The sequence below is a fragment of the Centrocercus urophasianus genome, unplaced genomic scaffold (assembly GCF_019232065.1).
Source record: "Centrocercus urophasianus isolate 14NV4802_14NV808 unplaced genomic scaffold, USGS_Curo_1.0 seq_31, whole genome shotgun sequence".
Taxonomy (NCBI): Eukaryota; Metazoa; Chordata; class Aves; order Galliformes; family Phasianidae; genus Centrocercus; species Centrocercus urophasianus.
The window spans coordinates 3,093,811-3,106,733 of NW_024884878.1; the positions used below are offsets into that span (position 1 = coordinate 3,093,811).

The 12,923-nt window shown below is 40.6% G+C and overlaps 1 protein-coding gene across 1 annotated transcript; it reads left to right on the forward strand.

Moving 5' to 3' along the window:
• The first annotated feature begins 6 nt into the window (after positions 1 to 6).
• Positions 7 to 7,819, forward strand: LOC122165968. The gene is made up of 2 exons (XM_042829387.1): positions 7 to 1,231; positions 7,788 to 7,819. Exons 1-2 carry the CDS (start codon positions 7 to 9, stop codon positions 7,802 to 7,804), a joined length of 1,242 nt encoding a protein of 413 aa, XP_042685321.1. The 3' UTR covers positions 7,805 to 7,819.
• The last annotated feature ends 5,104 nt before the right edge of the window (positions 7,820 to 12,923 follow it).

The following is a 12,923-nucleotide window of genomic DNA, read 5'->3' on the forward strand; positions in this document are numbered from 1 at the left end:
CAATCGATGTCAGTTGCCCCTGTAAGAGGACGGAAAACAAAGCGAATCTCGACTCAGTTAGAAGAGAAGAAAGAGGAGGAAAGAGGTCCAGAGGAGTGGCTCCGAGGTCCAAGAGAAGCACCTCTGAGTCCAGGGGAGGGGCCCTCAGTAAGACCACGGTCACCAACACCTACAAGGGCAAGAAGTCCTGGAAGAGCAAGAGGTGAGCAAGATATTGTTACCTTTGTGGATCGATCTCTGAAAATGAATGAAATTCGAAGTCTGAGAAAAGACTTCTCACGCCACCCAAATGAGCCTATTGCTACTTGGTTACTTCGATGCTGGGACAATGGGGCCAACAGTGTGTGGCTAGATAGTAGAGAAGCTCGCCAACTGGGTGGCATTGCTAGGGACTCAGCCATTGACAGAGGCATTAGTACATGCCAGAACCAGGCCTTCACCCTTTGGAAGAGGATGTTGTTAGCTGTAAGAGAAAGATACCCCTTCAAAGACGATCTGATGCCCGAGAAGAAGAAATGGGCTGATATGGAAGAAGGCATCCGTTATTTGAGAGAATGTGCTGTGGTGGAAACACTACATAGCCCCGATTTCATTCCTGATGAGCCAGACCAAGAGCATGATCCAGAGAGAGCCAGGTGTACACCAAACATGTGGCGCACATTCACAAAGACTGCACCAGAAAGGTACGCCAGTACATTTGCAGCTATGTATGGCAGAGGGGAAAGAAGACCCCTTATAAATGAGTTGGTTAATAAGCTTCAAGACTTTGAGTTACACTTAAGCCCTCTACGAGCTTGTGTTTCAGCCATTGAAAAAGTGGCTGAAAAGCTGGACAGAATGGAAAACAAACAAGAAGATATAATAGATAAACTATCAATTGTGCCTGATGCCGATGAATACATGGTGATAACAGATACATCCAATGAGGAACAGAATTCCCAAAACAGCCTACTTGAGGGACTAGCCAACTTGATTTCCTCCCAGTCAGTGTCATCCAACGTCTCAGCTATCAAAAGAAGACGTCCTCCTGCTCGGACAAGTGACAACAGTAAGACCACGTCACGTTTTGCCTTGTGGCATTACCTACGCGACCATGGAGAAGATATGAAGAAGTGGCATAAGCAACCTACTACAGCACTTCAAGCACGGGTAAAAGAGTTACAAGACAAAACAACCACCAAGGTGAACTTCTCCAGAAAGGTGATTGCTCCAGTTGCTGCAGACAACAGAGGTAACAAATAGAGGGGCCCTGCCCCCAGCCGGGGGGGGAAAGGGATAATAGAGTTTATTGGACTGTGTGGATTAGATGGCCTGGTACATCAGAACCACAGAAATATAAGGCCCTGGTGGATACTGGTGCACAGTGCACTCTAATGCCCTTGAGTCACCAAGGGACAAAATCAATTTATATTCATGGGGTGACAGGAGGTTCCCAAGAACTGACTATGTTGGAGGCCGAAATCAGCCTCACTGGTAAAGACTGGCAAAAGCACCCTATTGTGACTGGCCCAGGGGCTCCATGTATACTTGGTATTGATTACCTCAAAAGGGGATATTTTAAGGATCCCAAAGGGTATCGATGGGCCTTTGGAATAGCTGCTGTAGACACAGAAGGTGTTAAGCAGCTGTCTGTTTTGCCTGGCCTATCAGAAGATCCGTCTGTTGTGGGGTTGCTACGAGTAGAAGAGCAACAGGTACTGATAGCTACAAAAACGGTGCACAGACGGCAGTATCGCACCAACAGGGATTCCTTGCTCCCCATTCAGAAGTTAATTCATCAATTAGAGAATCAGGGAGTGATCAGCAAAACTCACTCGCCTTTTAACAGCCCCATATGGCCAGTGCGTAAAGCCAGTGGAGAATGGAGGCTGACGGTAGACTACCGTGGCCTGAATGAAGTCACACCCCCACTGAGTGCTGCTGTGCCAGACATGTTAGAACTCCAATACGAACTGGAGTCAAAAGCAGCTAAGTGGTATGCCACCATTGACATTGCCAACGCCTTTTTCTCCATTCCTTTGGCCAAAGAATGTAGGCCACAGTTTGCTTTCACATGGAGGGGCATTCAGTATACCTGGAACCGTTTGCCCCAGGGGTGGAAACATAGTCCAACCATTTGTCATGGGTTGATCCAAGCTGCACTGGAACAGGGCAGTGCTCCTGAGCACCTGCAGTACATCGATGATATCATTGTGTGGGGCAACACAGCAAAGGAAGTTTTTGAGAAAGGAAAGCAAATAATCCAGATCCTTCTCCGTGCTGGTTTTGCTATTAAGCGAAGCAAAGTGAAAGGACCTGCCCAAGAAATTCAGTTCCTAGGCATAAAGTGGCAAGATGGCCGTCGTCACATCCCGACAGATGTGATCGACAAAATCACTGCCATGTCTCCCCCCACTAATAAGAAAGAGACACAATCGTTTCTGGGCATAGTGGGTTTTTGGAGAATGCATGTTCCAAACTACAGCCTCATTGTAAGCCCACTTTATCAGGTGACACGGAAGAAGAATGATTTTGTGTGGGGTCCTGAGCAGCAGCAGGCTTTTGAGGAGATTAAACAGGAGATAGCCCGTGCTGTGGCCCTGGGGCCAGTACGGATAGAACAGGATGTGAAGAACATCCTCTACACTGCTGCTGGAGAGAAAGGCCCCACTTGGAGTTTGTGGCAAAGAGCCTCAGGAGAGACCCGAGGCCGACCCTTGGGATTCTGGAGTCGAGCCTACAAGGGGTCGGAGGAGGGCTACACTCCAACTGAAAAGGAGATCTTAGCTGCATATGAGGGGGTTCGGGCTGCTTCTGAAGTAGTCGGTACTGAAACACAGCTCCTTCTGGCACCTCGACTGCCAGTGTTGAACTGGATGTTCAAGGGAAAGGTTCCTTCCACCCATCATGCCACTGATGCCACTTGGAGTAAGTGGATTGCACTGATTACACAACGAGCACGGATGGGGAACCTCAGCCGTCCAGGAATCCTAGAAGTCATCATGGACTGGCCTGAAGGTAAAAAGTTTGGAACACCAGCAGAAGAAGTAGCTCGTGCTAAAGAAGCACCACCATACAATGAACTACCAGAGAATGAAAAGAAATATGCCCTATTCACAGATGGATCGTGTTGTATTGTGGGAAAGCATCGCAGATGGAAATCTGCTGTGTGGAGCCCCACACGACAAGTTGCAGAGGCCACCGAAGGGAAAGGAGAATCAAGCCAATTTGCAGCGGTAAAGGCTGTCCAACTGGCCTTAGATGTCGCTGAACGGGAGAGGTGGCCAATGCTCTATCTTTACACTGACTCATGGATGGTAGCAAATGCCTTATGGGGGTGGTTACAGCAGTGGGAGCAAAATAATTGGCAAAGAAAGGGCAAGCCTATTTGGGCTGCTGACCTATGGAAAGATATTGCTACCTGAACAAAAAATATGGTTATAAAGGTGCATCATGTAGATGCTCATGTGCCCAAGAGTAGAGCTACAGAAGATCAGCGAAATAACCATCAGGTAGACCAAGCTGCCAGAATTGAGGTGGCTCAAATAGACCTGGACTGGCAGAACAAGGGTGAGTTATTTCTAGCTTGGTGGGCCCATGAGACCTCAGGTCATCAAGGGAGAGACGCAACATACAAATGGGCCAGAGACCGAGGGGTGGACTTAACTATGGATGCCATTGTACAAATCATTCATGACTGTGATACATGTGCCACAATTAAACAAGCTAAGAGGATGAAACCTCTCTGGGAGGAAGGGCGATGGCAAAAGTACAAATATGGGGAGGCATGGCAGGTTGATTATATCACCTTGCCACGATCTCGCAATGGTAAGCATTATGTGCTCACCATGGTGGAGGCAACAACCGGGTGGCTTGAAACATATGCAGTACCCCATGCTACCGCCCGAAACACCATATTAGGTCTGGAGAGGCAAATCCTGTGGCGACATGGCACCCTGGAAAGGATTGAGTCAGATAATGGGACTCATTTCAAAAATTCACTTGTGGATACTTGGGCCAGAGAACATGGCATCGAGTGGATTTATCATATCCCCTATCATGCACCAGCCTCTGGTAAGATCGAACGCTACAACGGGTTGTTAAAAACCATGTTGAAAGCAATGGGTGGCGGAACATTTAAACACTGGGAGAAGCATTTGGCAGAAGCCACCTGGCTGGCTAACACCAGAGGATCAATCAGTCGAGATGGTCCTACCCAGTCCAGCTCCCTACATATTGTAGAGGGAGATAAGGTCCCTGTAGTACATGTAAAGAACATGTTAGGAAAAGCAGTTTGGGTTTTTCCTGCTTCTGGGAAGGGCAAACCTCTTTGCGGAACTGTCTTTGCCCAGGGACCTGGGTCCACCTGGTGGGTGATGCAGAAAAATGGGGATGTTCAGTGTGTACCACAAGGGAATTTGATGTTGGGGGAGTGCAGTCTGTAATCCCATGTGTTAAGCATGATGTAGTGATGTAGAATAAGGGGTGGAATGTCATGGTTTTATGATTTTTGGTCATCAGTATTCCACACCATAACATCATGTAATGCACTGGGGGTGGGGTTTGATATCTGCCGAATGTTCGTCCGTCGGAGAAGAACTACGTTTCCCCAGGAGGCTTTGCGGTCAGCAAGGGGATATAACTCCATGCAAGGTCACCTGATCCTTCTTCTTTGCCTGCTCTTCGCTATCTGCGCTTCGCCGCCTGCGCTTTGCCATCTGCACTTCGCCGTCTGTACTTCAGTCACTCAACTGGACTGCACTTCTCACCCCAGCATTGTGGTGAGGTCTATACAATTCAAACAGACTCTCTCTCTCTCTCTCTCTCTTTGTATTTTACTAATACTATATTTAGTAAAATCATTTGTTCCACCTCAGATCAGTGCTGTTGTTTTTCAAGTATTTTGGGGTCCCCTGCTTCCCCTTTCCCAGAGGCGCGGATCTGCAGATTCCTCCGCCCTGCTGGTCACAGAACTGGGCCGCACCAGCCCATAAACCGTTGACAGGACTGTTCTTTCATATTGCATAAATCCTTGCTCACAAGACAGATGCAGTTAGCATGAGTATGGCATATCTGACATCTTTGGCACTCTTTGAAAGGGAAGCTTTTTCTTCCTGTATGTTATCTTTTCATCTCACGCTAGCTTCAGCCTTGTAAAGGTGTGTGTTTATTAAACAGACATGAAGGTAGATGGAACGGTTTAAGAATAATTTCACATTTACATTTTGATGTTACACTTTTCTTCTATTAGTTTGTTGGGTCTGTTGATTTTGTTTGTCTCTTCAATTTTCTCTTCGAAAGATGAATATAGTTATGCACAGTAGTCTGTGAATTTCAGAGATTATAGGTCCTATAGCATAGGTCACAGTAGAAGGAAGGCCTCCTACTTAATTGCATGGATACTGCAACGGATTAAAGGATACAATAGCACTACTTGATAGAACAAATTCTCAGCTGCAAAATACTGTTTTTGAGCATAGTCACCACCACTGGCTGTTCATTTTTGCCAGTGATGAACAAGAGCCTGCATGCCATGCTCATAAACATCTTCACCAAGGGAGGTGATCACTGTGGCTGTCGCTTCTGCTGTAACACACCACCCTCCACTTCACTGCGCTCACATCCACTGTTTGGTCTTCAGAAATGTTCACCATGCTTAGATGAATGTCAGTGGGTGCAATTTTGCCACACAGAGGAATTCAGTGATTCATCTTTGCTTTGAACACACTCCATGTCAGGTGCTATTATGCCAGACTGTCCCACTGCTGCTATTTGTCACATGGCAACAAAATGAAATGGAATGTTGGCAGGAAGGTTCAACCTTTACTGCCATAACTCCAACATTTGTCTCCTGTGTTGTGGGCCAACATAAAAAAAATAGGAGACATTACATTTGGAGCAGTCGGTACATCTGCTCCTACAGTTATTTATTCTTACAATTCACATAGCTATCTTATTGTGCTTTCCAGTATTTTAAGGGTATCTGATACACATGTATGCTTTAAAAACTTTTCACATTAGATGCAAGAGTATCTACTCATGGAAACTTCTCTTCTACATGAAGTCTTTGATCTTTATAATGTAGAGACAGTCCAGAAACCTCAGCGTACTCCCTCTATTCATGTACTTGTGTACTGCAGTTATTTGAAAACAGTGAAGATTAGAATCTGGTAGTAGACACCAGTCTAACTGATGGGATAGATAGAAGTAAAGGCTTGTTTGTAAGCAGATCCATTTGAAAAGCACACTACATGTATGCCAGACTGTTACTGGTGTGAGATAAGGAAAACCAATAGAAAAATATTTTCAGCAATAATTAAACATGAATTACTCTTTTTCTCAAGAAGTTCTGTCTACTGGAGAGAGTAAAAATGAAGTATGAGTACACACAGTCTTTTTGATATTCTGTGGATATAAAGTTCATCTTCTTTGAATCATGAGAGTGCTCTTTCTTAGTACTGAGAGTACTCTCCAGTTTTTACATTGAAGTATTTGAGGATCATATAGGCAGTTCTCCAGAATTTCTAAAGAATGTGTTCAAATGTAAAGTTTGATAAGACATACAATTTATTAACTATGAAGAATAACTTTTTGTACACTCTTTTATCCATAATCAAAATTAATACAACATGACATCTATCTTAATAATGTGCAAAAAAAATGAAAATCACTGCTCTTGATTTTATTTCAAGTTTATTTTCTAAATTTTGTATTTTGAGTCTATTTCATATAGCCTTTGCACTTAAACCAATTCTTTTCCATTTTGATTTGCAACCTTCGATGAGGATTAAAGAAAAAAAATACTTACGTAATAATTTAACTTCTGATTATGTAAGGCTTGTCCTGCATAAAGCAGAGTGAAAAAAATATATAGGTTTTTGCCACCCAGAATTCAATGGCAAGATATATTTAATGTTTTTATTGGTTCAAAGCACAGACTTGGAGGAGGCAGGAAAACGGACAACAAATTTATCTTATTTCACTTCTCATTGCTTCTGACAGACTCAGTTGACTTGTAAGCAATCTCAGTGATCATACGGGCTATTGGCAAGATCGACGGCAGTGGCAGAGAACATGTTTTAAGGCTTAGCTCCTGCAGTTCACCTCGGGATGCATTCAACAGTACGTCAGCAATTTGGCAGAAGGGTGTGACCCTCTGACTGTGCATATGTTGTCTTTAGCCTTGGTGCTCTTTGGAGGGAAGTGCTCTCCGCTGTGAGTCCTGCAGCTCAGCTGTCTGATGTGGAGTTTTGCCTGAGTGTGATAGGACCCTTTTCCAGGGCACCTTGTGGCTCAGGGGCAGGTTCCTGGCCATGCTCTGGATGGGAAGTTTGCTTCTGCTAGGCTACATCTCAGCAACACTATGGGGATTCCCAAGTATACAAATTCCTTAATACCAAAAGTTTATAGCAGTACATTCAAAGAGGAAATAAAAAATTCATTCTTCCTTACTGCCCACCAATCGTTATTAAATTATCTTTTGGAACACTCTGATAGTGCTAAACAAATCAAAATTATCAGAAAGGTTGGATAGGTTAAATATAAAACAGCTAGATACTTCTTCCCAGCTTTTAATGAAATCTTGGAAAATGGAAAATTGAACAGGGAAGCTGAAAAGTGAACAATTCCAGGAAAAAGACATGTTGACAACTTCAGATTTGGAAGGAAGTTCTTGTTAGAGAACACTGATTTCATTAAGTTTTCATACTATTGCATATGTAAATATGGTCGTGGTTTATAATTTAGTATAAATGATTTATTTGGATTTTTTAAAGCCTTGAATTTAGTGGCCGATGTTTTCTTTCTAGAAAGGAGTAGCCATTAAAGCTGATGTGAAGTGGATGAAGTGCTGGTGACAAATCACAAAGTAGTTCATATGAAATTGTTATCAGGTAAGAGGCACCACTAAAAAGGAGAGTACTCTTAGGTTGTGTGAAGAGGTTGGGGGCAGAGGTGATCAGCATTAATAGGATCATCAAGCTAAGGTGAGGATGGGGCTGTTCATCTAGACAGACTCCACAGTTCCAGCGGTCATTGAAGCAAGCAGGGGAGAAATAAGAAAACACATTTTCGTGCAATAGTTGGAATAGAAGTTCATAAAATCACTGCCAGAATAGACTGCCAAGGCAGAAAGTATATCAACACATTCACAAAGGAATATGGCAAATATTTTACCCTATAGATTTACAAACCAGGGGAGGAGTCAGGGATGTAACACTTTCCCAATTCTCATTCACATCATAATAAACAACAACAAAAAAAAAAAAAACCAAAGCAAAACAAAAAAAACCCCACAGCACTGATTTTAATGACGTATCTGTAGTGTGGAGGTATGTAGGTCAACAAAAAAAGATTTGAAGGGTCAAAATCTTCTTACATGAAATTTCACATAATTTCATGTAAGATGCAGTGTGGTAAAGAATTGAAGTTTGCATCTTCGTGGACATCATTTTTTAATATATTGTCCTTTGCTCTAAGAATTTTATTGAAATAGCAGCACTACTAGAAGGTGTGTGTTTTTCTCTTTCTCTTTTCAAGGTTAAATAGGCGTCATACTTTGAATGTGGAAAGTAATTCAGAAATAACTAATACAGTTCTAAATTATTCATATGTTCACTATTGTCCATCAATAGTATTTGACCTTTCTCATTTTTTTTCTCTGTAGATATTTAGTAGAGGCGTATACCATGTAGCCTTCAAGGGTAAGTACTTCTATATGACAGTGTATGTAGTTCAGTGTTATAAATGTGATGTTAGTGTCAAAATGATGATTCATCTACAAACGTGATATTTCAGCCATGGACATTTGGATATATATATGTATATATATGCGCTACAGTTAGAGTCACTGTGGAATTAATTATGATAGTAGACTAACTACATGGGCCATAAACCTCCAGAAGTAATACGTCTGAATGGTATTTTCGTGGCCATTAGGTACTGTTCAAAAGAGACTAAGAAATGTGTGGCTATAGTCTTAAATCACATTGTTCAAGGTGTGAAACTCCATCCTTAAGTGTGGTTTAGTTCAAACCTATTTTTTGGCTACAGGTTAGTATCTCATCTTAGTATAGATATTTATTCAAAATCCATTAGCTCATCAGGATTTACTATTATGATTATATCAGGTACAATAGGAGTTGCTTATATTTTGTAAATTTCTTGAATTCTGCAATAACACTTTTCTGCTGGCACAATTTGTAGTGCTCCTGGACATAAATGCATTGAATATGCTCAAAACCAACCCCATGAATTGTCTGCTTTTTAAGCTTTATCCCACCAACTCTTTCCTCTGTATGTCAATAGAGTTTGTCTTCTCTCTTGAGGACAAAAGCTCTTCCAGTAACATTACTCCTAAAATTCAAAAGTAGAAAATTCTGAAGAATTGTTGGCAATTGAATAACTGTGAGGAATCAGGTACATCAGAAGAGAGAAAATAAGCTGACAGAGTGAAATTCCTACTGTCCACCTCTGAAGATCAAGCACGAGCAGATACTCAGGTCCCATTCAGAATCACAGTTGTTCCTACATAGGTGGTAGACTGAGATTATAATTTTGATACAATTTTTGTGCACATTTAATTTTCTTTACTTGCCATGTGAAGCCTGTGCACCATCATTTGGATATATGTCCTCTACATGTGGGAATATTTGATCGAATAAGGAGTAACATCTTTTGCTAGCACAACACATGCACTCAGTGTATATCATCCTGTCTGTTGACTGAGAAAGTGACAGTATGGATCATCTGAAAAAGGAAGCCACACTGCAAAAGTAATGCAGATAGGAAAAGTAACATAAAAAAGCAGCATCATACTGGTTGCAAAAGGGACGTTTTTTTGCTGACAAGAATGAAGTATTTTCTATGCCATGCTGAGCTGCTTCAGGAAGAGACAGAGTTTTACAAATAAACATATCAATGTTACATCATTCTTTTCATTCTTCATAACACGGTTCCCATGACTACAAAATTGATAAAAATGAATTTATTAAGGGGCAGAACACTATGTGAAAAGGGAAGGAAAAAAAAACACCCAACGTTAGAAAGATAGGGAGAACGTGGAATTTCTTCAGTTCTTATCTCTCAGAAGAGTTCAAGTTTAGAAAACCGTGGAGATAAAAGGGAATGAAGCCTTGAAATGGCCTGCGGCTTACACCTACCCTCTAGTTGCAGAAGTCTTTGAATCCTCCAGACTATTTTTTTTACCATAGTTCCCTATCTTGCAAAACCCATATATCTTTAATACTGCAATATTTGGTGCTAGTGGGGAACATTCTCAACTCCTTTCAATTGTAAAACATCAAAGAAGAAAGAGAAGTAGCACATGGAAAGGTAGATTAATATTATTGCCTGGATTTCACATAAGTCTTCTTGTTACAATAGAAATATGGGAAAAAAAATATGGGACTATCTAGGGAAAAACATTGCTTAACATATCTTAAAACAACAACAACAAAAAAACAAATTTAGCAAAAATAGTCTGAAATACAAATGCATATCATACTGAGAAAAAGAAAAAAACAGTAATGAATAGCAGCTTAGTCATGTGCAGTGACACAAAGCATCCCAAAAGATGCAAATGTTGGCTGCACACAGCAAGACAAGCATAATATAAGTTTGGTGAAACCCTGTATTACATAATTTTTGGGTTTGAATTGGGCTGAATTGGTTTACAGTTTGTTTCTAGGCTCCTCATTGTCAGATAAGTATTGACCATAGAAAATTTGGAGATTAAAAACAAAGACATTAGATGAGGAGTTAGGCTAGAGAGAGACAAAATTTTAAAGTGCACACCTTGGTAAGTGGATGAAAAAGTAGCAAAGGTTGTATGTAGCTGAAGCATATAAACGTTAGGCAAAAATAATTATTTTCCTGGAACTCTTATCTAGTGTAATAGAGTGAAAGAGGAATGTTTAGCTAAAAAAAGAAGAATTTATGAAAAGATAAGATAGAAACCTTGAACACTGGAGACATTTTATATTGCACAGCTGTAGAACTGCTATTCAATATACATACAAAAAAAAAAAAAAAAACGTGCAAAATTGAGGATTACTAAGAATTGGAGTTGCATCTTTTCTAAAGTAATTCTATCATTTGGAAATGACATTGTTATATTAAGAAAAGCCTTCTGCATAAGTATCCTAGTTAAGATGACATTAAAACCTACAATCAGAAGAATGTGAGTATCATTTATTTTACTCATCAGTAGTTTCATCTTGTTTGAATATTTACAATCTTTCAATTTGATTTTTTCAAACAAACATATTCCACAATTTTAGTTGTGCAGAACAATGTCAGAAACTTTAGCAGAAGATGCTTACATATGCAAACATTAGCATCCAAAATAACATGAGTGAATAAAATGATATTTTGTTCCTATTAGTTTTCAATTTTTATATTTAAAAAAATCAGAAAAATCAAATCAAGTTAGTCAGCGGTAACTTCTTTGGACTGCAGCAACTGCTCAAATATGGATGGTGTTTTAGTAACCACACTCACCACATCCCTCAGGATATGCAGATGCATCTCATCAGTTCCCACAGACTTGTGCACCTTCAATTTCCTAGATGGTCTCAGATCCGATCTTCTCCTACTTTAGGTTGATCTTTCTTTATCCTCCTAGTCTCTGCCTTTGCCTTCTGTGACTGGGTTGGATACAGTAGAACATTTATCAGTGAATACTGAGGCAAAATTTGATTAAGTACTTCAGCCTTCTCCATACCCAGGTAACCAAATCTCCCTTTTCTTTATGAAGAGAACCCACATTTCTTTAGTTTTCCTTTCATCATGAATGTACTTGCATATTTTCATGATGTCCTTGATATTCCTTGACAGATTTAACAGTCAGGGATTTTAGCTTTCCTAGCTTGGAGGATATCTCTGTATTCCTCCCAGATTACCTGTCCTTCCTTCCACCCTCTGTAGGCTTCATTTTTGTGCTTGAGTTTGTTCAGGAACTACTTGTTCATTCATCCAGGCTTGTTGGCATTTTTTGCCTGCCTTTCTCTTTGTTGGGATATAAATCTATATATTTAAATCTCTTTACTGTAAACCATCTTACTAAGTACTATCACTAAGTCTTTTTGTCAACTTTTTTAAGTTTAAAAATACGTATCATCACATTGAAATGCTGAAATAGAGATTTTCTTTCAAAATGTGAAGATATCATTCTGTCTCTGTTTCAGCAGTAGTACACTGTTATGGATTTCTGCACAGTTGTAGAGTATGTGATTTTATGAACAGCTGAAAGAGTACTGATGACTCTCTGAGAGACCACCCACAGTGTTAATCATTTCTACTGGAGATAAGAATCTGAGAAGATCTTCCATTGTTGTCAGTCTTGCCACATCATTTCAGGATACTTAACTAGTAATACAATCCACACTGTTTTTTTTCAGGCTTGGCCTAGTAAGGAGAAGTGTGTTTTTTTCTTCTTGTCTTCAGTCTTAGTGACAATTTTTGCCACCTTCAGGCCAGGCTTTGGCAGAGGTAACAGCAACCCAGAGAAGAAAAGCTCTATTTAGATCAGTGGACAGAAAGGGCTGACCAGGATATAAAGGTAAACATGAGTGGAATAATAATTCTTCTGGATCCTCGTGCTGCCTTGAGTCTGCCTCAGAGCTGCAGAGTGCTAGCACTCTGTGTTGTCAGGAACCTACTGGAGAGTTATCTCAAATCCTGACATTTTTGAGTTGACACAAAATGTGACAATTCTCTGTCCCTTTAATTAGAGCTAAGACACTGGCAGCAGGTGCTAAACTGTGATATCCTTACCTCAAATAAATCCAAATCCAAATCTATACAGATTTTGTGAATCAGGAATGTCAGACTATTTTAGGAAAGATTTCTTCTGTACTATGGAAACATGATGGCATTAGGCACTTCTCATGGGATAAATAAATAAGTAAATAAAATGAACAACAACAAAAACATTTAAAATTAGT

Bases quoted from the DNA above. Each gene is read 5' to 3' on its own strand.
- LOC122165968 (XM_042829387.1), top strand. From the start codon at position 7: ATGTCAGTTGCCCCTGTAAGAGGACGGAAAACAAAGCGAATCTCGACT.